Source organism: Apostichopus japonicus, chromosome 13, assembly GCF_037975245.1.
Source record: "Apostichopus japonicus isolate 1M-3 chromosome 13, ASM3797524v1, whole genome shotgun sequence".
Lineage (NCBI taxonomy): Eukaryota > Metazoa > Echinodermata > Holothuroidea > Aspidochirotida > Stichopodidae > Apostichopus > Apostichopus japonicus.
This window is the reverse complement of record NC_092573.1, coordinates 5,308,288-5,335,157: the sequence shown is the minus strand read 5'-3', so window position 1 is coordinate 5,335,157 and position 26,870 is coordinate 5,308,288. Positions and strand designations below refer to the sequence as shown.

The 26,870-nt window shown below is 36.3% G+C and overlaps 1 protein-coding gene across 9 annotated transcripts in view; it reads right to left on the bottom strand.

The window, feature by feature from the left end:
* LOC139978973 (uncharacterized) overlaps positions 1-26,870 on the bottom strand; it is a 61,602-nt gene that overhangs the window by 23,863 nt on the left and 10,869 nt on the right. For 3 of the 9 annotated variants that reach the window (XM_071989592.1, XM_071989585.1, XM_071989589.1), the window contains exons 2-3: positions 24,584-24,656; positions 16,559-17,252 (exon numbers count right to left, since the gene is read on the bottom strand). In XM_071989592.1, coding sequence (XP_071845693.1) covers positions 16,559-17,146 — 588 coding nt within the window. In that variant the 5' untranslated portion in view covers positions 17,147-17,252; positions 24,584-24,656. Of the gene's footprint in view, positions 1-15,627; positions 15,764-16,558; positions 17,256-22,529; positions 22,618-24,583; positions 24,657-26,870 lie in introns of those variants that run through there. The other 6 variants (XM_071989588.1, XM_071989587.1, XM_071989586.1 and 3 more) reach the window with 6 other exon arrangements.

Here is a 26,870-nt window from a genome sequence, read left to right as displayed (position 1 = left end):
GTACATATATGTACAAGGTTTTCAGATGAGCTTTGACCTCCATCAATTTCAAAACCATTTTTGTACTCAGCAAGGGGACCTAATGCCAACTTGCCAAATTTAAGAATATACAGTAAAACTCCGATTATCCGAACTGGTCGGTGAAGGTAGTTTGGATATAATCAAAAAGTTTGGAGAATCAAATTAACTTATTTTCGACGATAAGACACCCATGTAATGCGATACATATTATGAACATATCAGGAACAACTGGGAACCATGAGCACTTCTTATCAAAACTTGTGATAAGGCCTAACGTTATCATATTTGAGTGCACACATATGATAGCCTGTACGAGCAACTTCGCTATCCAGCTTAACACAGGGGAGAGTAATGTTACAAGCAGATGCATACTTTATGTTCATTGAGCACTAATGCAAAAATGTTTGCAGACAATGGGTTATAGGGACAATGAGTCAATCAAATCACTGGAAAATTGGAAAATTGGACAAGCATCATTGACTATTTTTAGTTTGAAATCTCTGTACTGGGCATGTTATTAACTCTACCTTTGCCCTTGATTATTAAGATATATTTGTTTTCAAACAATCATCTCTACGATTGGGAGAAATGTTGGTTCTTTTAAGAAGCTGTGGTTTTTGAAAAGAAAGAAAGATATACAATCAAAACTGCATTGTAACAATGCTGCAATGACTAATCAGCTCATATCAGGTATCATGTAATGAAAGGCCATAGTCTGCATGCTCAGCACACCAGTGCTAGCCTAATTAACAATTATTGTTGTGAATGTGTGATCAGAAAATTACTACTATGTAAAGCGGTAACACTCTTGATACAAACAACAATCAGACATTTATGAAGAAGGTGATTATCTATTGATAAGGCAATGGAAGAATGCATGAAAATACTGTAGACAAGCTTTGTCAAAAGGATGTGAGAGCTGATCGTTACGTTAGTTGACAAATTTATATTGTACATAATATTCATGAGTACTTGGAGTCATGGCCCTCACAGTTTTATTAATGAACGGATGGTCGCTTGAAAAATCAGGGCTTTCTGATGAAAGGGTTCATATAATCAGAGTATTATTGTATCCCAAAAATAACTGGTTTGGATATTTACAAACAACAATACTTCCGAGCCACATTAAGAATGCTTAAGACTTTGATATTTGCAAGAAACTGCTAAAATTTTAAAATTTTATCTGTCTGAACAAGACATATCTTTAAGCACCTGGTCTTTGTTCTTGATATTGGCACTATATAAATGACTTCTGATTGATTGATCAACTTCTGAATTTCAATGGGATTCTTGTACTCAAAAAGGGGAATCTAGTATCTACATACCAAATGACATGCTTCAACCAAGATATATGCTTTTATAACCATGTTTATATACATAATTTATCCACTTCGACCTCCACTCTCTTCTATACCAAGTATGCACTGATACCAAGTTGTGCTCTTTGAGTTATCATGTTTACAAGGTTTTCAGACATTGAGCTATGTCGATCTCAAATGACATTTGACCTCCACCAATGTCACTAGAGTACTAGTACTAACCAATGGAGATCTATATACCAAGTTCTATGAACCTCAACCATGATTTAATTTGAGTTATCTTGTTTCCTAGGCTTTCAGACTTCGACCTCAAATGAACACTGACCACTATCAATTAGGGTTCTTGTAACCACCAAGACTAGAGGGATAACTAAGTATGAATTTCAACAAAGATACTTTTGGAATTATTATATAGGTTTTCAAACTTTGACCTATGTTGACCTCGAATGACCTTTGATCACAGAAGAGAATAGGACTCTTGGAGTCAAAATACGGATCCACTTACCAAGCATGAAGCGCATCCAACATGAACTTTTTGAGTTACCATATTTACAAGTAGGTGTCACATACACACAGACAAACACACAAACGCCACACCACCACATAGGTTCCTTTCGCCTCTGGCAATGTATAATGAAGCAAGGCTTCAAAACATCACCACCAGTACAAATGAAATTGCAACACCGTCTTGCGAAAATAGCAAAATAAAAGAAAAGAATTAGTTTGTTACCCACAAAATTTGGGATGGTACGTTGACAAATCTGCATGTCTATAAACATTACCCACTAAGAAATCTACTGCTTTCACTCTGTTAAAGAATTCCCAGTATTATATAATTGTAAGCTTTATTTATACCTTTGAGTCCAATTTCCCATATTTATGGCCACCAAGAACAGATTTGTTCAGTCAGAAAACATATAGCTTGACTCTAGAGAAAGATAAACATCAGTGGCCGGATATTTCTTTCCTGTTCTTTTAGTCACTAAGCAATCCACAACTTAACAAGGCCTCTAGCCTCTAGGTTGTGTGGATTAGATCTTACTTTTTCAAAAGGCAAAAGTTATGTTGAAACTACGGCAACTGCTTTTAGCTGTAGGGGCATCCTCTTTTTATCTTTGCTAGAAGTCTTATTTTTTTGGTCAAAATGGAACTTTGTTCATAGGAAGACTCAACAGTCCAACCAGTCAAGGCAACAAACTCAGCTCAGCAAAACTGGCCTCTTCCTATCAAGAGGCACTTGGTTTTCTAGTAGCTACAATAAGCGTGACAAGAACTGTCAATTCAAGGAACCTTGAAGGTTTCTTAGAGTGAGAATACTCTATCTCAGCAAGACTCTCCATCAATATTCTACTTTTCTTATTTCCCCTATGCTCCTCAATGTTTCTTGAAAGATAGATGTATATTACATTCAGAGGAAAATCAAGAAGGTAAAAATCAAAACAAAATAAGCAAATTATCAGATGGCTAATAGCACTGATGTCTCTTTGAATGTCATTCTTATTCTAAACAAGAACTGCTTTCAGAAAAGCATTAACAGGGCAAATCATTATGAACTTTTTTTTTCTGTTGTCCAAACAGCAAATTTGTTTGCCGAATAAATGTACCAAAATAAGATAGAATGATCAATATGTTCAATTGAGGAAATGTGGTTTGGTTATAAAACACCAGCTTTGGGCCATTATAGCTCTCCTTTGGGTGGAACATAGTCCTACCACTATGTTTGTTTGATTTCAGTTGCTCCAAATTGATCAGATGTGATAGCAAGTTTTACCTATTTGAGGGTGTTGAGTTACCATGCAATCTGAATTTGATAAAGGATCCAATCAGCATCCAAGTACTTATATGATATTTTATCCAAGATTCCATTCATGAAATAAAGTGTTTACAAGGTTTTCATGTTTTGGCTTCAGCTAACACCAAATGAACTTTGATCTCCACTATAAACAATGCCACATCATCATCTCAAGTAAGTGTAAAAATTCCAACTTTTGCAAAGATGCATGGAATATTTGGCAACTCACATTGGATATTAGCCCTCTGTGAGGAGACTTTATTAAGGGTGTGTAAAATGACCTAATCTTTTTCTAAAATACATTATATTTAAAATTAAGAGAAAATGCTTGATTTTCTAATAAATTGTTAATTAACATGGAATTATCTACAACAGTATAAAACACTTTTTGCAATTTTCATTTTCATTTTTAAAGCAGCAATTTGCGTTGATTCTCGAGATTTTCCAATACTAGGATACTATACCAATGACGTAAACTAAGCTAACTGTAAAGTTTCAACTCAAACTATTCCTGAAAAGTGCAAAAAATATGACATTTTCTGATTTTTGTATTTTGAATCTTTGACTTCGATAGACTCCTCCCACTTACAGTATAGGAACCTTGTGAATATGTATAACGGACAAGGTACTTTGAATAGCAAGGTAAACAGTAACAAAAATCAGCTGAGGAGATGTACATACTGCGCGAAGGGACAGTTACGCCATACCTCATTGCATACGATGCCCTAAAAACCCAAGAAAATTTGTCGCTCCGCGAAAATAAAACAGCAAGGATACACAAGAGAGAAAGTCATGGAACCAGAAGAACCCGATCGGTATGTAACATTCGCGAGAACGATATTGTATCACTCTACTCGCTGTTACATAGGCTAGTTACTGTAGTACAATCAGACCTATTAGTATGTGACTTACACTGGTTAGGTCTGAATAACGTTATGTACATGCTGGACATTGTGCACTAAAAGCAATGTAGCTATGAGTGTAGCGCAATGGGGGCCATTAGTTTCCGGACCTGTTAGTTTCCTCTCTTGGAAAACCTTAGTTTCCTCCTCTAACAACATGGGAGAAAATAACATTTTTCAGGAAAGGAAAGTAACCTTTCTCATAAGGGAATGCAATAGGGCATATTGGCTAGGCCATGTGGAGATTTAAGTAGTGCTTTGCAGCAAGGGATTACCATGCCAATGCTCTATTTTTAGCGCAAAGTCATAAATAAACATCTCTTCACTGATTGGTTGAATTTGAATAGGCGGTTTTGTAGAGCTGCATGAGATAAATACTAAATGATTCGATGTGTCAGGGAGACACTCATCTCAGAATCATATGAAAGCCTTAATTACTTGCTAATTAACGTTCGCTGTGGGGAAAAAAATATTAGAAAGTCTTAGTTTTGTCTTTTGTGATTTTATTATGATAAAAACTTGATAGACACTGAAAAATTGAGGAAAAACGGCGACTCGACGCAAAATGCTGCTTTAAGTTACATATAATCATAGTTAACTTGAAGTTTACTTGAGTCAGAGTACTGATTTAAATTGTGTAAATATGGTTGCTTAAGAAAAAGATCTTTTTGTTTAAATTTTCCTAGAATGCTACAGTCACCAAAAAATTACACCCATAAACGTATATATTTGTTTAAGCTCCGAAAAGATGAAATTCCAAAAATGTGAACCCTTTTACATGTGATGACATTAGTAAAAATTTCAATATGGTGTTTGAAATTTTGGTCCTCAGTGTACAAATATTACACCAGTACACCACTGATTGCAAAAATGACCATATAGGATGGCAATGTGTGATTATCACAAACAAGAATTAACATCTACAGGATATTCACAATCCTAACAACAGTTTGGATTCACAACACATCTGTCCTAGTTCTTCTGCTCACCATCTTGCTAGCATGCTGCCATATACAGTAGCTAACAAACACTATAGAGGCAAACCTTAATAAGCACACACTGTGTTGCTTTGACATGGGTCTTTTCATACACATATATCCAGAGACATTTGAGGTGTTGATTATGACAAACATGCATTCAGTCAGGGCCTCCAACAGAGGATATTCAACTACATTCATATTATTTTAACACCTCCACAGTTGCTGCCTCATAAAATTCATGCACTAAATGTCTACTCTGAAATATTGGAGTGACACTGATGACAGCAGCCAAGTAAGCAAACATGATAAATATCTTGAGTGCAGAGAAGGAAACCGTCTAGCATGTGTAACAAAGGCAACATTGTAAGTGAGATGCTGTTTAATGTGATACCGGTGTCACTGATCAGACTTTTTAAACTTGATATGAAAGATAACCAGTGGTTATTCCTCCTTCATAATATCTATACTATATGAGTCAGACTCTAGGCAGCAAACATGGAAAAGGATCATGATTAGGGGATAGAAAAGAGTGCACTGTCAAATTTCTTGCAAGTGTCAAGAGGCTCCACCAGCAAGAAATCTAGCTTCAGCATGAAAAAGACCTGTACATACTTGACACCTTATTAAAGCTGCATTTTTTGTGACTTTTGTCACAATCTGTTGAGGCCAAATGGACTTTCTATTGATCACTAATTGAAGCCAAAACTGATATGATTTTTCACTCTAGACAAAGCAAAATTAGATGCAATGGAAATATTTGACAATTTACCCTTAGCTTGTCTGTGTAAACTGTGAATTCCTAGAAAATACAAATGTTTACAATGATAAATGAACCCAAGTGAAAAGAGTCAGACACTGGTCAGGCCTCGCCACAGTCGCCAACTCGCGAGTAGAACTGGTGAGTAGAATTAAGCTTTGGTGTATAGAAAATATGAAATATGGAATCTATCAGGCTCTTTTTTTTACCGTGGTGTTCCTTTCACTGGTGTATCTGCTCTTGTTAAGTTGTGACTTTCTGAAAGCCTTACATTTTGGCAATGAGACTGAGACATACCCAAAGCTTTATCAGGGCTCAAAATAATGGAAGGCAGAGATGGATGAAAGCTGTCGTGCCCTTGCTGTTTGTCGTGGTACCCCTGAAGAAACACACTTCGACGATGGCAAAAGGTTGCCATCATGCCCTTTATGTTTTGCTGTCGGTGCCCTGTACAATGCGTCATTGCGAGTAGTACACTAGCTTACATTATGAAGTAACCCAAAAATCTTGCGAAGATTTTGTTTGATTCATTCTTCGCAATGCAGTTAAATGTCGTTGGGATCGTTCTTTATGCTTCCTTCGCAAGGACTTTGCTATTACCCGTTCCTTTTACTCCGACAGTAAGGGAAGGCTTGCAAATTTAACCGACGATCATCGCCAGCCCAGCCGGCAGCACACCACTACTCATTATAATGCAGCCTGCATATTGCTCACGCTTGAGTGCACGCATCCACAGACCCATCCGCACTCGCATCCACAGACCCTCCATGAAAGTAATGAGCATCCACTTCCCAACAGAGAAGCGCTACTATTGTTTGTAAACAAAAGCTGTACTTGGCTTTTCCTGGTCTGTGGTTTTCAAGTAACAAACGCACTCTGGCCACAGTAGGAGATATATTTCAGGAATGAGTTGAAATCATGATATGTCCATTTTCGTATTGAATGTGTCCTAACACTTTCTGACTTCTTTTCCTGTTCAACGGATTCTCATTCACTAACACTGACCCATCTCTTTTTTTCCTCTTAGTTTCCAACGAAAAATTTGTATCTTCTAGATGATGTTTTGATTCATGAAGAAGTAAATAGTTATATTATTGGTTGTGTAAGACTTATTTACAAATATACGACGAAAATCCCAGAACCCATCAACTGACATAGAAAGCACTTGTTTGCTTTCGCCGGATTGCCCTTTATTTTAATCATGTATTTTTTCGTGTGTAGATAAAATCACTCGCCACCGAAAACGAAAATACTATACCGGTGAAAAGTACTCAAAGTTAAAACCTTCAATCCATCGCCACAGCAACGTAGAACGTAAAATACTACATTCCATTTGCAAGACATAGCACATAACTTCCACACAACTGCCGATTTCCAGCTAATTGAAAGTTGTAATGCTATGCAAAGTGTGATTTTTTTTTTCCTAAGCAATGGTTATTAGCTAGATTTTCCCATTGACTTAAAGGGGTGTTAAGCTACCATGTGGTCAACGATAGCAGCAATAACAAAAGTATTCGCTTTAAGTGCCAGCTAACTGTGACACAATTTGAGCGAATTAACAGATTTGTGGGGATATTAGGTAAACATAGTTTGTCGAGTGCATTTGTATTTGTCGTCATCAAGCAGCTAGCTCTGGTAGTCCATAGATAGCAACATGTGCTTTACTCTCATAGTTGTATCTACTGTATACGTTCATGATTCAAGCGTAAATATTGAAAGACTTCTGACAATTAGTTTTTTTCATTCCTTCGTACACTGTTGCTGTGGCGATGGATTGAAGGTTATAACTTTGAGTACTTTTCACAGGTATATTTTTGATTTCTGTGGTGATTGATTTTATCCAAACACGAAAAAAATACATGTTAAAAGAAAGGGCACCTTTCGGCGAAGCAAACCTGTGTTTTCTGTTCAGTTGATGGGTTATGGGTTTTTCGTCACATATTCTGTAGTATCATGTCATACAGCACCTACCACGTAAGGAAAGGGGTGATTGATTACTTACATGTACTGATGGGACTTTCAAGGTTGCTTCGCGATGCCCTGTATACTAAATATCAACCATGTGAAGATTAAGATTTCGGTATTTCTGATTCACTATGCCATAAAATGACCTAAAAATTGCGTCGACCATAAATGCCATCGAATCAATCGATGCCCTTTTTTTTTTGCAAACATGATTAAAATTGCAACAACAAATGCAAAAATATCAGAGATGTCAACATATTTCACAAGGTAGGCATTTCTATTGCGGCAAGACCTCGATATCGTACGGCACAGTATGTATAGTGGCTCATAATAGCAATGAATCTTACGAAATATGACCAGATGTTGGGGCAGTTTTTAACCATAATTTACTTTTAATTGAAGAACTGCTGCCCAAAATGAGTTAACAATTTATGTGTGAACAATTCTAACAACCATTTCTTTCTCTAGTAGCTGCATATTTATTGGAAGAGTGAAGCTGAGAAAAGGTTCAATTACTTATGAGAAGTACGTGGAAAGTCCATTGTTATTGTTTAGTGTTCGCGGTACATTTCGCAGAATGACGTGACACAGTGACCTGTACGTTCATAAGCTATTATGCATCACGTTTCTGGTCAGTGAGAATCTGCTACCTTTACATCAAATTTCTCTAAATTACTGTCTCTTTCGTCAAAACAGAAACCACAGTATTGTTTGTGTACTAAAGTTCTTCAGTATCACCCAAAAAAAAAAAAAAAAAAAAAAAAAATTGGCCTACAGTAGTTGCATATCAATGATTCTGCAACATGTTTACTTTGTTCATGACACTTTTGGAGGAAAAAGCTTAAAATCATATATAAAATATATATGTATCTGCCTAACCTTAGTTTACATCAAGTATTGTGTAGATTTGTACTATACTACAAGTACAGAGACTTGAACAGCGATAATAGTGGCGAGTGAATTTTGCATTTTGGCGGGGAGATTTTTAGTGAATGGTTGCCACATAGCAAATTGTTATAAAAAATAATTGTCGTTGCCTGCTAGCGGTACACTGATGGTACAGGTGCATTACTCAATTTTCATGAAATCTAGTTGTAAAATCTAGGCAAGTGAAAGGTTCACTTTATAGTATTTTCATTCTACCCCACCTACATATTCATTAATATCCATGGCATTTCTTCAAAACCAAAATGATGTGCATCTTTCAGGCCATGTGCCATCAACTAACAAACTTGTATAACACGCACGCAATCTAACATTCATGAAGATATTGTGTTCACAACTTCTGCATAACAGCATTTGGTCCCACTCACCATGCATATTAATTAATTATAAATTAATTAATTTCAGCATGGCTTTTTGGCTTTTTTGTGATTCCATTCCACATTTCATAGAACATTGATAAGTAATTTACTATAGCCAGTCCTTTGAAGTGATGACCATTGACAAGTGATTGGCAAGGTTCTTCCAAAAATGCAGACTTGCATATAATTCATTCATGTTTTAATTTGTATGTATACAAGATTGTCTGTGTAACAATTTCATATAGATCTTTATGCCAATAATGAACTTTGAGCAAGATTTAAGCGTGATTTGGAGTGTCACATACAGTAGATCCATCCACACATACACATCACATAGGTTCCTTTGCAAGGAATGAAATAAATTGTTAAGACTTACTTGCCAAATATGAAGGGAACCAACTACTAGCTAGGATCACTTCAAGATGTTCATTATGCACACCCATGAGTCGCCATGATCTTTTTGTCCAACCTTAATCAAACGATATCCTTTAGCTAGCCTCAACACATGAATGAGTCACAGTAACGTTTAGCATCAAATTACACTCACCAATTCAAGTGCTAGGAGGCTGCATTCTGCAATTAAATAACACCTTACAGACATCCATAGAGCTGTACTTCAGAATACTAATTCAAGCGCAAAGTCAAGAGCCTTGCATTTAATCTAATATTGCAGATTCTCAAAGCCACAACAAAAACTGAATTTTAAAAGGTTTTCATGAATTCAATTTTATATGAAGAAACCTATGAATTAAATGAAACCATGAATTTAAAAATTGAAAGTTTTAAAAGGTGAACTGAGTGTCATTTGAATGGAATAACCTGTTTAATGAGAATTGAAGATGATTTGAAAATTGACAATATAGGGTGAATTGACTTGAACGTCATATGAAAGAACCTGTTTACATACAGTAGAAGTGAAAACGAATGAACTGATTTGAATGCCATCTTACAACCTGCAAGCAACTTACAGCCATTTAATTAAGTGTAGAAGGGTGAATTGAACTGAATTTGACTTCAAAGGAACATATATGTTGACAAGTGTAAAACCATGGTGAAAATGGTTTGATTTTAAGGAAACCTACTGTTAAGTTAATTCAAAGTGTTTAAATCATTTTAACTTTAATGATAGGCTATAGTGATAGCACCATGCTGAATTGCTCTACATCGAAATGGTACATTATCATATTGCTGAAGTAAATGACATTCCTATAAAGAAAGGCTTAAAGCCACATTACGTATTCCATTATAAACAGAAACTTTTGTAACTAATCACTAGCTCTACAATCTTTTGGTACTATTTAGTAAATAATCACACAGTGATGACACACAGATCACACAGTGATGTACTTTTTCCAAACTTTGGGCCCATTTGCAAGGATTGAACCAATAAAATTCAGACCAAAACATAGTTTCCATTCTCTTCAAGTCACATATTGAACTCAAAACATTTGCCTGTGCATGCATCTGATAACTGCTTTGGAACACACACAGGAATGCTTTTTTCCTAATATTTCCATTCTCTCGATCTCTGAAAAGAGCCAAAATCTTGGCAACAAAGTACTTTGTCATGAGTAACTTGTGATTATCTACTACACAGTAAAACCGGGGAGGGGGAGGGGGTCTTTAGACCATCAAGATTAAATACATAATGGGGCTTCAAACAGGAAACTCTTTACTGTGGTAGGAATATATGCAAAAACTGATACCCTTTGGGATTCTTTGTCAACATTGTAACTGTCTGACTTTTCACAAACCACTTGTCCATCAGGTATGTCTTGGATAGAAATTTGATCTTTGAAACCAAATTTGTTTTTCTTGGACAAATGGACTTTTGAAGCAAAACAACTGCACTGCACATATGCACATATACAGTATTAAAGGAATTTCATTGACCAGTTTCCTATTAGCAGCCGAATTAAATCTAATCTTCTCTGACTCACTTTCTATGCCCATCATTTGGAATAGCCTGTATATATATATCTCAACTACTCTCTCCCTAATACTCCTGCCCGTTGTCTTTCTTCCTCTGCCAGGCCTACCTTTCTCTTCCAAATCCACCATGAAAACACATAGGTGCTGATGTTTTGCCTACTGCTCCTCATCTGTGGAACCAGCTACCTAACCAAATCATATTTGTGCTGAACTTTCTATGTTTAAGAGTTACCTAAAGACCCATTTCTTTCCTTGTTTGATTTGATTGTGATTGACGTAAAGCGCCAGCTAGTTGCAGCTTCTTTTTGTTTCTGATTCTGTCACTATATATAAATAAGTCCATTGTCTTATTATTATTATTAAAGAGGTGAAGTTGCGTTGAAATTTATAAGCTGGGTTAAGGGAATCTGTGCCGAAATTATGTCAGCATTTGGGGGGTGGTTGGCAGAAATGGACTGAACAATAATCATAATTGGGGAAGAGGAAACAGAGATTAACAGAAAGATGTAAAAATTATATCTTTTCCGATTAAGCAACAAGAAACTTATCCTTTTGTGAATGTACACATAATAAAATCAAAATCACAAGCCCCAGGCTTAATTTTTGAAATCAGATCAAACAATTGTATAACGGAAGGTATAAGAGTACGGTCCATTTTTTGGTAGTCTACATGTATGCATCTAGTGAACTGTTTTCACAAAAAAATATGCAAGAATAAAACTACTGCACATTAACTGACTTTATTTAGCCCCTTAAATTTTGTAGAAAATATTACTTATAGATCTCAACATCACAAGAACACCCCCTTAAATTAAAAGGGCTATTACTTTCTCACAACTTTCATGAACCCGCTGTTAGTTACCATCAACAGTTACCCCATGCAATTTTATTCAAATTTTGAACAAAGTTTTCCTTTTCCCCAACCACTATAGGAAGTTGGCCCAACCCTGGCTAGATCTGACCCCTTTCCCATTACAGTATGTAAACAACTTTTTACGCAACGTAGATAAAAAAAATTCAAGCTTCAATGGCTACTTGATGTATGAACAATGCACACAAAAAACTGAAGCAACGTGGTCAAAGGGACCCCAAAAAAGTTTGCAACAAAGAAATTACTGCATTATGAACACATGTTACATTAACAAATCTCAATGCAGAGAGAACGAACATACCGTGAGATGAAAAATCTCTTTCAGTATCAGACTTCAGAGATGTTAGCTTCCCACAACATTCATAAACTGTCTCAAGTCATAACATTTGGTGATCAAAACAATATTTCAAATCTTAGTGTTATTCTTACAATGCTAGATCTACAACTTTATACCATGATCACTTTTGCTCAAAATGTATTCCCAACAAGGCCTAACATTATGATATTTCAGTGCACTCATATGACAGCCTATAGCACAAACTTCACTATCTCTACACAGGGGGAAGTAATGTAACAAATAATTTGTTGCTCAACAACATACTTTGTGTTCATTGAGCATTACAGATGCAAGAATGTTTCCAGACAATGGTAAGGGACTATTCGCCAATCAGATCACAGGAATTATGGAAAAGCATCATTAACAATTTTTAGCATGAGAATGTAATGGAAATGTTGTTAACTCTGTACCTTGCCATTGATTGTTATGATATACTTGTTTTCCAACAAATTCAAAAAGATCTGTAGGATTGGAAGAAATTTTGGTTCTTTAGAGAAGAAGTTGTGGGTTTTTGAAAAGAAAGAAAGATATTCATTCAAAACTGTGATTTGTTATGTTTTACATAGGCCAACTTGTGAATGTGTGTACTTGGAATTTGTTTCTCAAAAAAAAGTTTGCATCCGCCGACACAAGAAATCTGAAGATTTTGCATCCTGGCTGAAACATGCGTCCCTGGCGCAGAATCCTGCATCTTCCTTCAAGCAAAGGCTTAGTAATATCTGTAGTACCTATTTAGTAGATTGTAAACTTTCCCTGAACATTTATCATTGTAAATACAGCTTCCAAATGCAAACCACAATATAGAGTATTAATACTTAACTCAACACAGAACTCATGGAATATTTTATCCAGTATCACATAGCATGATGCTATGCAAAATGGTCAAACTCATCAAATGTTATGCAAAATGGTAAATATAAAAAAAACTTAAAGCAATCTTTATATACACAGGAGTAGTATACACATGTATGCTGTATGTAGTATGATATGAGACAAAATTCAGAGGACTCATAAACTGCTGCATAAAAGTTGAACACTAAATAATTTCATGGACATCATTTTTAGTGGATCATTTCAGTAATATCTACTCTTCCATGGTACCATGTGACCTAGCAAATGAAAAATCCCAATACTAAGGTCTTAACCTTTTGACCTAAAAGTAGACTACACAGCTGCTTCTAAGATCATAACAACTTCAGATAATTGAGGAAGGATATAATTTATTGAGTCACAGGAAAGTAGAGATTTAATTGCCTTCAACAGATCTGTTCCAAACAAGTACTATGATGATGATAACTCTGTTCAGAAGAAAGATTGCACTTAGTTGAAATCATAGCATACCTGGTATTTCATTGCAAAATGCTTTGCAAAATGGCCAAATTTGCTACACAAGTGCAAAGATGTATAGCATCTTTTGTACACAGAACCATGCTGATATAGATATAGGGAGGGTATGTGAAGTTATTAGACTAAATAGTATAAGGGGAGTACCGCCCGAAATATCAGTTTAAGTTTATTATTTCTTTATTTTGGTTTTTCAAAGTGGCCTGATCTCGATAAGCTTTGCTTCTGTTTTTAGTTAGTATAATGGGGTAAAATAACACAACATAATTAAATTGAACATACTGCTGACACCTGTTTTGCCCTTGCAAATGTTCTTGGCAAGAATCCAAGACACTTTTGGCACAATAAAAGTTGTAAACATGGCATATTCATACCAATTCACCACTGTCAAACACAATGAAAGAAGTACTGTAACTTACTATGTGAAGTTGAAAAATATTAGATAAAACTATGTATATAACTAGTAGCCTGTCACACTAACTTGCAGTGCTTCTCAGGCTCTGATATAACATGTGGAAAACCCCTACTAAATCATTCCAAAAAACAACTGCAAAGTGTATCACTGATGTAGTTTTTTTAAAACCTCAATGACTAATGGACAGATTGTATTTTGAGAATCAAGTTTATGTATCACAATTTGTTACCTGTTGGTTTATGAAAATACCACAGCCGATTATAGTTTTAATACTTTATGTACAGTTTTAATGCATGACTGAACCAGAATGCAAAAACGCATTGTGGTTTGGATGATGTAACATGAGCAGTTTTCTTCAAGAATCTGACATAATGTATAGTGAGGGTGTACATGATTACATGATTACAAGGTTTTCACAATTTGACCCCTGGTGACCCCAAATGACCTTTGACCTCCACCAAAAAACAAAAGGCTTCTTGTACTCAATGTGGTACTTCTACACACTAAATATGAGGTCCTCCCAAGCAATCCTTCTTGAGATATCGTATTTACAAGGTTTTCACAATTTGGACCCTGGTGACCCCAAATGACCTTTGACCTCCACCAAAAACAACAGTCTTCTTTGTCTCAATGTGGTTCTTATACACACTACGTATGAATTAAGTCCAACCTTCCGTTCATGAGATATTGTGTTTACAAGGTTTTCACAATTTGACCACTAGTGACCCCAAATGACCTTTGACCTCCACCAAAAACAACAGCCTTCTTTTTCTCAATGTGGTACTAATACACACTAAGTATGAAGTAAGTCTGACCTTCCGTTCATGAGATATTGTGTTTACAAGGTTTTCACAATTTGACCCCTAGTGACCCCAAATGACCTTTGACCTCCACCAAAAACAATATACTTCTTGTACTCAATGTGGTACTTTAACATATCAAATATGAAAATGGTCGGACCTTCCCTTCTTGAGATATCCTGTTTACAAGCTGGGCGTCACAAATGCACACACGCACACACATACGCCATCATGAATGCATTGGTTACGATTATCATCGAAACCAATAATTGTGAGAATTCTTTCAATTTCTTCCACACGGTAGCCTAACACCACACTAAGTCAATGTAAAATTCTAGCCTAACCATCTACTTATTCGCTGAAATTGTGACGCAGTTATAAAATATCCATGGAATACTTTTATCGCTGTTATCTTCGACCACATGATAGCCTAACACCACACTAAGTCAATGGGGAATCTAGCCTAACCATCTGCATTTATTCGCAGAGTTCACGCAGAGCTGTGAATCAAAAATTTGATCAAATAACATATATTGGAACAACATATATTATGAAGAAAAACGAGTAAGAGAATTCTCGATCGGTTTAACTCTCAAAAGATTGCTAACTTGCAACTTCACAGAGTAATTTCCATCTTAATTGCTATTTTACTTTCAGAAATTTGAAGTTTCCTCGCTGCAGTGTAGCTTGCTAATAATAGTGTCCCTGCAGTCCCAGAAACGAAGTGCTGCGATGACGTCACAGTGCTCATCGTTCTCCACTGTTCAAAATATATTGAGTTAAGTTGGCGCAAGGTTCAAAAATTCACTTCTCCTGAATCATAGGATGAAAAATCTCCCACTAGGAATGTGGCCATGAAAAAATTATGTACTTTTTCCATATACCTACCTGTAATAGACTGCTACTAAAAAATTCCTTACTGGTCAAGAGGTGACAAGATGATACAAGTAATATCATGACAGCTCAACTCATTCATCATGCCTAGTACCCCATGAGCAATTTAGTTCAAATAGAGCATACACTCCTGGAAAGAATTTAAACAAACTTGATTTAAAGAACTGTTCTCAATAGCTGTGAGTTTTTGCCCAATTAAACAGCAGCTTGTGAATATAAGCTGTTTGCACAGCAACTTAATGGAGCAACAAAATGAATAGCAGGAAGCCACATGCAAAACATGAGAGCCAATAACATTTCTTATCTGGAGATCATGTTTTCAAGGGTTTCAAATTTTGTCCCCTCGTGACCTTAAATGAACTCTGTCCTACACCAAATTTTGCAAAAACTTTACACTATGTAAGGCGATCATACCACACTTATATGTGCTCGTTTGATGTTCAGGTTCTTAAGATACAGCATTTTTGAGATTTTCACACTTTGACCTCAGCTGACCCCAAATGACCTTTGAACTCCCAAAACAATAAGGTTCTTGTACTCATTATGGGGAGGCAACACAATCAAATATGCGAACTGAAAAAGTTACATATCTTGAGATATCGTGTTTACAACCTAGTGTGTCACATACACACACACATACGCAAACAGCCTCCCCCCCACCCCTCCCCCAGCCAACTTGACTGCATAGGTGACTTCCCTGCCTACGGCAAGTAACCAAAAACAAGCAATCTTGTACTCACTAAGGTGGATCTACACATCATGTATAAGGTCACATAAATATTCAAATGTGAGATCAAATTTAACTTGAATATCTCTCATTCTCTTTCATAAAAATCAGCATGACCATCCACAAGCTTCATCTTGTCTTTCATGATTGAATAATAATTAAACTTTTTGTTAAATGGCATAAATAGTGTGTTCTTACCTTGTCAAGTTTTGGTCTTTTTCCACTTGGTTTTCGAGAACTATTCCCATCACTGCTTCTTTTACCAACCTCCTTTTTCTTCACATCATCCCCCGGCTTTTCAGAATTCTTGCCTAACTTGCCTGTTGTGACTTCTCTAGATTCTACACTTTTTGTACCTGTTTTAATTGTAATGCCCTCATTGAAGGTACCCTCTTTTCTCTGTTCATTACTCCCATCACCTTTGGTGCTATCCCTGCCAGCCACTGCACCCTTCATAGTCCAACTTTTTGAGATAAAGCCCTTCGAGGGAGAATGAGATGCAATGTCTTCAGGTTTTGCTGAATCATTATTCTCCAAAGAACTGCAAGCTTCCTTTGAGTCACTGGACGGATAATCACCTTTCAAACTGCTTACTTTGCGTTTAATTTTCATTTTGCCTATCCGCAAGGGACTAGAGTCACCACTGCCATTTTTTGTTGAGGTTCCATCTTGCTTGTCCTTTTCTAGGTCTGCATCCAAGTCAATTATGAGGTTCCCTAGTCCTATTTCCCATTCATCACCGCTATCATAATTTGACGGTCGATTTTCAGAATGGGCCGAGTCCATGTTGGACTGGGAACTTCAAATTAAAATCGTGTCTAGGTGACACTGTCAAGGCTAACATCTGGGTTGCATGAGGTGCTTCACCTTAAAGAAGTTGAAAGACTCAATTCTGCTGAGAAAAAGATTAAAGAAGACAATGTTATTAAGGCTGAAGTGAAAACTGGTCAAAGTTATTCAATAATAACAATAAGTTCATCTCCCATTCATTGTCTTTGCAGCCAAATGTATATTTTAGAGGATGTTGCAAATAACTCTAAGACAGACACTTCTTTGTTTGCCATTTTGTTTTGTAAAGAAATTTACATGGAGTTTGCCGTTTGGCGAGCAGCTCATCATGCCCCAGTTGATGGCTTATACACCTCGCAAAAAAAGCATTCTCTACAAAGTAATGCCACAACTAAATTTGCAAACAGGTGCAATACTGCAGCAACTTTGAACGTGCAAGTTCTCATTATTACAGTGTTGTGTTAGCGAAGAATGTCAATGGGAGTTTACTGTATGAACCAGTTTGCTAGATGCATCCATGTGCAACATACAAGGTTTTACCAGGTGCGGCGTGAGTAACTAACAGAGTCACATTCTGACTAAAATATTGTATACCACAAAAGGACAAGAAAAGGCACATATAATCTTAGCCTTTTTGTTGCAGAATTGTTTGAACTTGATATTTCAAAATCTATCAGATACTTAGATGTAAAACTGATGATCAATCGACGGTATCCACCATAAAAACTTCCTTCTTAAATATTTCAGAGAAGGCTGTCATTCAAATTATGCAGAAGCTCCATGGTACTATGGTATCCTCTGTTTATGTACATACATACTGTACTGGTCATACTGGCCATGACACAGATTGTCCCCATCTGTTTGTGCACATGACAATGCTTAAGTAGATCAATGATGATTCACATTTACTATAGTATCAGCAAATAATTTATTCAATGTCATGGGTTCCAACAAACTGTTTGAAATCTCAGAGATTTGTGATAAGCACTCATTTCTATAGTTGACCAGACTTAATGATTGTAATAATGTACCAATTGATACAATCTTCCACTATGGTAGTGCAGCTGCCTCGAGAAATTCCGATATCTTTCTGTTCCAACTCACATGACACAATGCATGCATGAGGGCTGCCTATCTGTCAGCAAGCAACTCCCTTTTACTGTTGTAACCGAATTAAGCCTCATTATAAGAGGAAGCAGTCCTTTTGGAATATTGTCTAAACACAAGCAGCATTGCCACTGCTTCGAAGAAAGAAGACAAACAGGAGTATTGTAAAGAGCTCTAGGCCATACAGAGCTATTCAGATCACAGCATGATACCAGCAAGCAAACTGCTAGCAGAGTACTCTTGATACTGTTGTTCAATGAACAGAGTGCTGGACAACTTCTAAGGACAAAACAACTTGTGTCTGAGCAACTCAGCAAATTGCCTCAATCTGCAGAAGACAAGTATGTACAGCAGAGCTCTTGCATGTCACTATGCACTGAGAATTGAAACAGTACAAAACTAGAATGAATCTGTTCAAAGTGTAAGTTTGGACACAAGTTAGTGCCAAGTAGTACAACCATACAGTACTGACAGATTGTCTGTATGGCCCAGACTCTATATAGCAGACTCTATATAGCTGAATTTATAACACAACAGCCTGCTGTCGATTACTCTGCTTTTCAGTTCCAATATTTGAAAATATATATTGATCCCAGCAAAATTAAAATAATTACAGATACAGTAATAGCCAGCAGTTGCTAATGTTGCTTGGCCAACTGTGTCAGTTCAGTATTAAAGGTAGTCAGAATTGACCCCAAATTTTAGCACGTTATAATTGTACAAGTTTTCAAAAAGTACTTTCCTGGAGGTCTTTACTCTCCCAAATTTTTCTCAGACATTTATAAGGAACACACAAAATAACTGAATGTCCCAGTGAGGAAAGTTTCCTAGAAGGTTGCAATACAAACAGTCAAGATCAGAATTTTGGCCAAAGGTGACCATACTTGAATATCTAGCATATTTGGGGCCAATACCGCATACCTTTAAGTGCACAGATTAGTTCAAAATCTCTTGCTATATTCATGATTGTTTTAGTGAGCATCTGGTGTATCTGAATAACCTGGCAATATTTTCCACTTAATAGCCACTACCAAACTCCATCAACACCTGCAGAAAGAGGGTATAATGTGGGACATCTGAATATTCCTAATGTAAGTCACCACTGAAGACTTACAAAATAAATGATCAACTCCACATACTGACATTAATTAGCTATTGTGTAAAAACAGAAGGAATGTCACCTGAAAGAAACAGTTAAAAGGCCAAGCTACATGCAGCTGTGACTTTTCATAATTTCATTTGGAAAACTTATAGGACAAAGAAAGCCCAAGCATTTTTCTAACTTTTGCTCAACCAGTGCCAACCTTCAACTAGAACAACTGTATTTGTTGTATACAAACAAATGTCACTGTAGTGCGTGGTGCAGGTCAAAGTTAGTCAGTTAACCATATTCAATGGAGGGGTCTTTGTTGCTGCAACCCTTTTGAAGTTACTTTCGTCAGGAAGAATCCAGTTCGGCATTTGGTCTTTAATGTAGACCAAACCTAAGAGCTCTATATTGTGTAATGTTTATAACCAGTACCCTAGCTAGCATGCACCTGCAATATAAACCATGAAATGATGACTAAAACCATCACAACCAAGTTGTCAATCAAGTATCTCGCCTGTTTCGGTTGTGACAAAGAATACACAGAGTCCTGGACACTGATTGGTCAAATTGAGCAACACGTTACTGTATCCTCGCCTAGTTAGCGAAATTTTACGAACATACGGTGCTTTGCACCAATGGACGATTAATCTAACGAATACATGTAGGCCTATAGCATTGCAATTGTAACACCCTGGGATCTATTTAAACTGCTTGGTCGATTTCCTGGCCCTGCTTTATCATCATCATAAACACGTAATATATGCCATACACGGCCATAGAGCAATGCCACAATAAGAACGTTACAAGTGCCTATGTTGCAAGAGCTGAAGTAGTACAGATAACGCTGAGTCGTTGCGGATAAATACGATAAACATTTGTTGGTTGCAACATTTTTGCAGGATGTTGTTAACTTATGTGTTCAAATGTTACAGGTCTGTCTTGTTCAGTTCAAGAATAATGAACCAAAGAGAATTTTACGTATTGTTTTGAAGAAGTACTGTATGCAACTCAAGGAGATCTATTTTATTTACGTGTGCAGAATCAACTGTTCGCCGCCACAATTCTTTGCAAATCTGAGTCTGAATTTTTTCTTGCGTAGTCAACCTGTGAATTTGAGATTGTTATGAAGAGTGTATGTTCAGCTTACATTCACCAGCCTGCCAGGCTAGTAATCCCAATATTGTAGAGCGCATGCACACTACAATAATGAGTACATTCTTCAAATGGGAAGTTGAGCTAACAAGTCAATTTTCTAACAATTGTCATTGATGAATTAACCTACAGTACAAGGCCTCTAATTCTTTGTGAAATATTTTGAACAACTTAGTGCCAAAACCATTTTCTCTAAGATCTATTAATCTTGTTAGCAGATGTTATACCTTTGACCTTTGTTTAGGACCACTTGAGATCACAGAGATAATCTCCTTGTTCAAATCAAACAACACAAATGCCAGGTGTGATAGAGTCCCTACACAACAGCATAAATTCTCTGATATAAATATCTCTACAGTATATAATATTAAACAGATCTAATCTTCTGACTACTGTATGTGCTATATGGTTGCTCAAGACTACATGCGACTTTTTGTACAATATTGTACATTGTGACCCTCCACAAACTGAACAGAAGCTGATCAAAATCTGTCCACCTAAAGACACTACATGATGTGTTAAAAGTATAATTGGCTATCGTTAGTTGTTATCGTTTGCACAACTCAAAAGCAGTAACCACTTGTATTAACTCTCATTTGTGGAATCCCATTAAACCATTTAGTAAAAAAAAATACAAGCATATTCTATAACACTTGTCCTAACCTCTTTTTCAAAGAACGATCATATTGCCCACCAAGTTATGCATGAAACTGTGTGCTAGCATTTTTTTTTGGGGGGGGGGGGAAGGGGATCACAAGCCTACCTTTCCTGTTAATTCTGCTACATTCAATACCTAGGCTGCAAGTCTCATACAACTGTCAAATGAAGCTAAAAATTTCTTGGCAAAAAAAAAAGGTTAAAAGACATCATGGGATGAATAAAACTGATTTCATGTACAAAAGACATTAGTATATCCTGGCTAAGATCTTGAACAATCCCCTTGTGTTAAACAGAACCAAAACAAAAACAACTTCTTCAATTTTTTAATTTCCATAAAAATTATATCCACCATTAGGCAGCTATACTAACAACTAAGCCTAGCCAAAATTAGCAAGTGCATCTTGTTTGAAATATTTTGTATTAAACCAACTGGCAATAAATTTTGATACACAAACTTGATTCTCAAAATATAATCTTTCCATCAGTCATTGATGTTATAACAAACAGCATCCATGATACTCTTTGCACCTTTCAAAAAGATACGCAATTTTTGGAATGGATTGATAGCCCGGTTATAAGTTTTATCCCCTGCTGAGGCTCGGATAGACTGTGCAAGTCAATGTTATAGGCTACTACTGTAAATATATAGTTTTATCAAATGTTCTTCAACGTCACATAAGTTACTTCGCACAATGTGTTTGACCGCTGTGCATTGTTTGTTGGTCTGAATATGTCACCTACAACTTTTGTGCAAAACGTTTCTTGGATTCTTGCCAAGAATATCTGCTACCTGCAGAACAGGTACCAGCAGGTATGTTCAGTTTTAATTATGTTGTGATCACTTGTATAATACAGTGGTTATGTATACTGGTGAAATTAACTTAACCACCCAACAAAGACTGCAATGTACGTAACATTAAGTGGCCTGATTGATCTGTTTACAGATCCTTCTTCGTAAATATGTTCAGAACTTGCATCTTATTTCTTTGACCAGCTGATCGGCATATTGACAACTGGCTTATAATCAAAATCGAAAACTGAGGCTAAAGAAATGATTTTTTAGAACTAATTAATAAACCATCTCAAGTAACAAGAAGTGACTTTGTTGTGAAAAAATACATGTTCAATATTAGGAGATTACTGGATATGGATTACTTGAGGAAGCCTATTTTACTAAGTTTCCAGACTGACCTTTGATTATCTCAGATGACCTTTCAACTTGATACACTTACTTAAGGGGATCCACATAACATTTATGCAACTGTTGTGTTTGGTGGTATCCTACTGTACTAAGTTTTCAAACTTTGTTCTGATGACATGCAATGCCCTTTGATCTCTCAAACAATGAACCAGATTTTTGTAAGTACTCACTATTTAAAGTAGATCCGTGGCATATTTTAAGGCAGGCTACACGAAATGGAAATGAAACGAATAAGGACAGACTTTCACAGCGGCTACACTGATGTTGAAACAATACAGGAAAGAAAAGTGAATCACGGAAATGAAAAGTCAATGCATGTGAATTTTCCAAAGTGTTAATATACCTTTCACAACTTGAAGAGAACACTATATAAATGGTGGAATAATTACACATTTACAGACTTCCACAATAATGCTCCCTTGATGACTATGAACCTTATTTAAGCGACCAACATGTTTTCCTTGTGATATTTTTAACAAATGATATACTTAACAGAATTAATTCAGTAACATACTTGGTCGAAATTGGTTGCGAGATATGCATGCTACACTAATTAATTTCCAACTAATTAATGGTCCACTTGATACTGCTTGTAGATTCTATATCTAGTGACCAATGCACACTGTAAAAATTATCTTCCCCCAAGAAAAACCATGTATGCGGATGGGCATAAATCAGGCATAACTTTGGCAAACAGGCACAACTGCAAATTACGTCTTCATTTTCAGCAGGAAGACCATGATAAACAGCCACAAACCATGAAAAAAACACACACTATGAAAATTTCAGAAAATGCATGTCACCATCCAGACTGAACAATTTGAAACTTATCTGCTAGTCTCTCACTTCATACCACTACTATTAGCTTATCTGCATATCTGCTAGTCTCTCACTTCATACCACTACTATTAGCTTATCTGCATATCTGCTAGTCTCTTACTTCATACCACTACTATTAGCTTATCTGCATATCTGCTAGTCTCTTACTTCATACCACTACTATTAACTTATCTGCATATCTGCTAGTCTCTCACTTCATACCACTACTATTAGCTTATCTGCATATCTGCTAGTCTCTTACTTCAAACCACTACTAATAACTTATCTGCATATCTGCTAGTCTCTTAGTCTTACTTCATACCACTACTATTAGCTTATCTGCATATCTGCTAGTCTCTTACTTCATACCACTACTATTAACTTATCTGCATATCTGCTAGTCTCTCACTTCATACCACTACTATTAGCTTATCTGCATATCTGCTAGTCTCTTACTTCATACCACTACTATTAACTTATCTGCATATCTGCTAGTCTCTCACTTCATACCACTACTATTAGCTTATCTGCATATCTGCTAGTCTCTTACTTCATACCACTACTATTAACTTATCTGCATATCTGCTAGTCTCTTACTTCATACCACTACTATTAACTTATCTGCATATCTGCTAGTCTCTTACTTCAAACCAGTGACACCTCTGCTATTAACTTATCTGCTAGTCTCTTAGTCTTACTTCATACCACTGCTATTAACTTATCTGCATATCTGCTAGTCTCTTACTTCAAAACACTACTATTAACTTATCTGCATATCTGCTAGTCTCTTACTTCATACCACTACTATTAACTTATCTGCATATCTGCTAGTCTCTTACTTCAAACCAGTGAAACCTCTGCTATTAACTTATCTGCTAGTCTCTTAGTCTTACTTCATACCACTGCTATTAACTTATCTGCATATCTGCTAGTCTCTTACTTCAAACCACTACTATTAACTTATCTGCATATCTGCTAGTCTCTCACTTCATACCACTACTATTAACTTATCTGCATATCTGCTAGTCTCTTACTTCATACCACTACTATTAACTTATCTGCATATCTGCTAGTCTCTTACTTCAAACCAGTGAAACCTCTGCTATTAACTTATCTGCTAGTCTCTTAGTCTTACTTCATACCACTGCTATTAACTTATCTGCATATCTGCTAGTCTCTTACTTCAAACCACTACTATTAACTTATCTGCATATCTGCTAGTCTCTTACTTCAAACCACTACTATTAACTTATCTGCTAGTCTCTTAGTCTTACTTCATACCACTGCTATTATAATTGTCAAAGGTTAATATCCTTTAGTCTCTCTTCCACTTCCCTCAGATGCCACCTCTGAATTTCAGAGGTATCTTTCCAAAGGTTGAAAGATGTATGGTAAGGATAATTACCTTCATAACCTCTCTGATGAGGTAAATATCAAGTGGCTACCTCTTCTGTCAATTCAGCTTCATTGGCATCGAACTGTGTACAAAGAAAAAACATATATCTAGAAATGTAGTACTAGCTTTTGACAAGCTGAATTAACATACTATTTCAGAGAAATCTGATTAAGAATTATATGTTCACTCATTGATTTTCATGATATGCACACAAAAATCAACATGACTGATTGCATGAATGTAGTGTGACAACCTAATATGCCAAAATTGAAACCATGAAACATTTGGTTCTTGTCTTGTGTTTGAAAGCCATTTCTTGCAATTTGATGAAATATTGACATAAAGTTTGAGACGTCATGAAAACGTGCTTATTATGTTACATAAATTTTACATTAAGCTCTGCCCATTTAATTAATATTCATGAAATGGGAACCTAAAACAATCTACTCATCACAAGGCATCAACCTACCAAGTATTACATGATTCATCTTGTCATTGTTGTGGTAGTTACATCACCATACAAAGTTGAAACTAAATCGGACATACCGTTGCAGAGATATTTTGAATTTGTTGTGGTAAGCCATGACCATTTATTAATATTCATAAGATGGGAACAGAAAACAAGCTTTAGATTTTGAAGAGCAGTAGGCCATCATGTGGCTGCCAGTTCCTGAATATGAAGACATATACCCTACAAGACTATTAACCCACCCCCCCCCCACCTTGTTCCCAAATGACATTTGACCTCTACCAAAATCAATAGGCTTATTTTATTAATGTTATACACCTTCATACCAAGTATGAGATCTACCCTAGCTTCCAATTGAGATGTTTACAAGGTTTTTACAATTTAACCTCTGATGACCCCCAAATGACCTTTTACCTCCACTAGAAACAATAGGCTTTTTGAACTTATTGTGGTACTTTGACACACTAAATATGAGGTCTACCCAAGCTTTCTTTCTTGAGATATGGTGTTTATAAGGTTTTCAAAATTTGGCCCCTGGTGACCCCAAATGACCTTTGACCTCTACCAAAAACTCAAAGCTTCTTGTACTCAAGATCTACCCAAGCTTACCTTCTTGAGATTAGAGACCTCAAATGACCTTTGGTCTCCACAAAAACCAATAGTCTTCTTGCACTCAATGTGGTACTTCTACTAGTGGTGATAGTTGTAATCGATTAACTCCCAGTAGTCCCGATTACACTTTGGAAGTTTGATTTAATGCTCAGAACCTCAGTTGCGATTCCTCAACTACAAGCTAGCACTACACATGGCCAAGGAGTTGATTATCATGAGCTAGCAATAATAGGTCTGTACAGTAGCTTACTTAGAGGTTCACAGTAGCAATGACGTACACACCTAGCTACTGCATGGTATATATATGCCTAGTGTATACTAGAGGAGCCCTAATGAAGCCAAGCTATCTTCGTAGGTATTTTTGCAGATGTTTTATGTTTAATTGTTTGAGACATTACAGTAGGCCTGGCTTCTCATTTATGATTCTGCGACATGTTTTACTTTGTTCATCACTTACTTTTGGTGGAAAAAAGTTTAAATGTCATACTGAACAGAAACATAATTTTCCAGTGTGCAATTACGTAGCACCAAGTATCTACCTAAGTGCCCAACCTTTGTTCATAGAAAGTATTGATGTTGTAGATATGTACTATGGAGACTTAAACAGCAGTCATAGTGGCGAAAGCCTTTTCACAAGTATATTTTTAGTCACGGCCCCCAAATAGCAAGTACTTTTAAAAATATTTGTCGAGGACTGAGAAGAAGCCTATTGTCTTTTTAGAGACCAATCTGTATGCTGAATACAAGAAAATTGTCCATCTCAGTCATCAGCTGCCAATGTGAATATTGTTTGTCATACCTCAATGCTTTTTACTGGACTACTGTGTACAGGTATGTACAGGTATGTTGTTCATCCTTGCTATATGCTACAGCCTAATGTATCACATTCATAACATTATTCATATAGCATCATCAAAACCACACTGCAGTTCTGCTGTCTGGTTAGAAGCACCCTTTGGTGTATATCACTTGCATACTACTGTCAATAAGGCCTACCCATGTTCAATCATCTGTGCAGTAGTGCAAGAATGTGGTATATGACACAAGCTGTCTTAGCAAAACATCTCTATTTCAGCTGTCATTGACTCATTACCCTCTACAAACACCTTTGTTCATGCTGTGCAAACTCCCGCTACATCAACAATCTATGGATGACACCTTAAAGGATGCTATCTTTCAAACTAGACTGTGCTCTATAACAAATATGGATTGGAT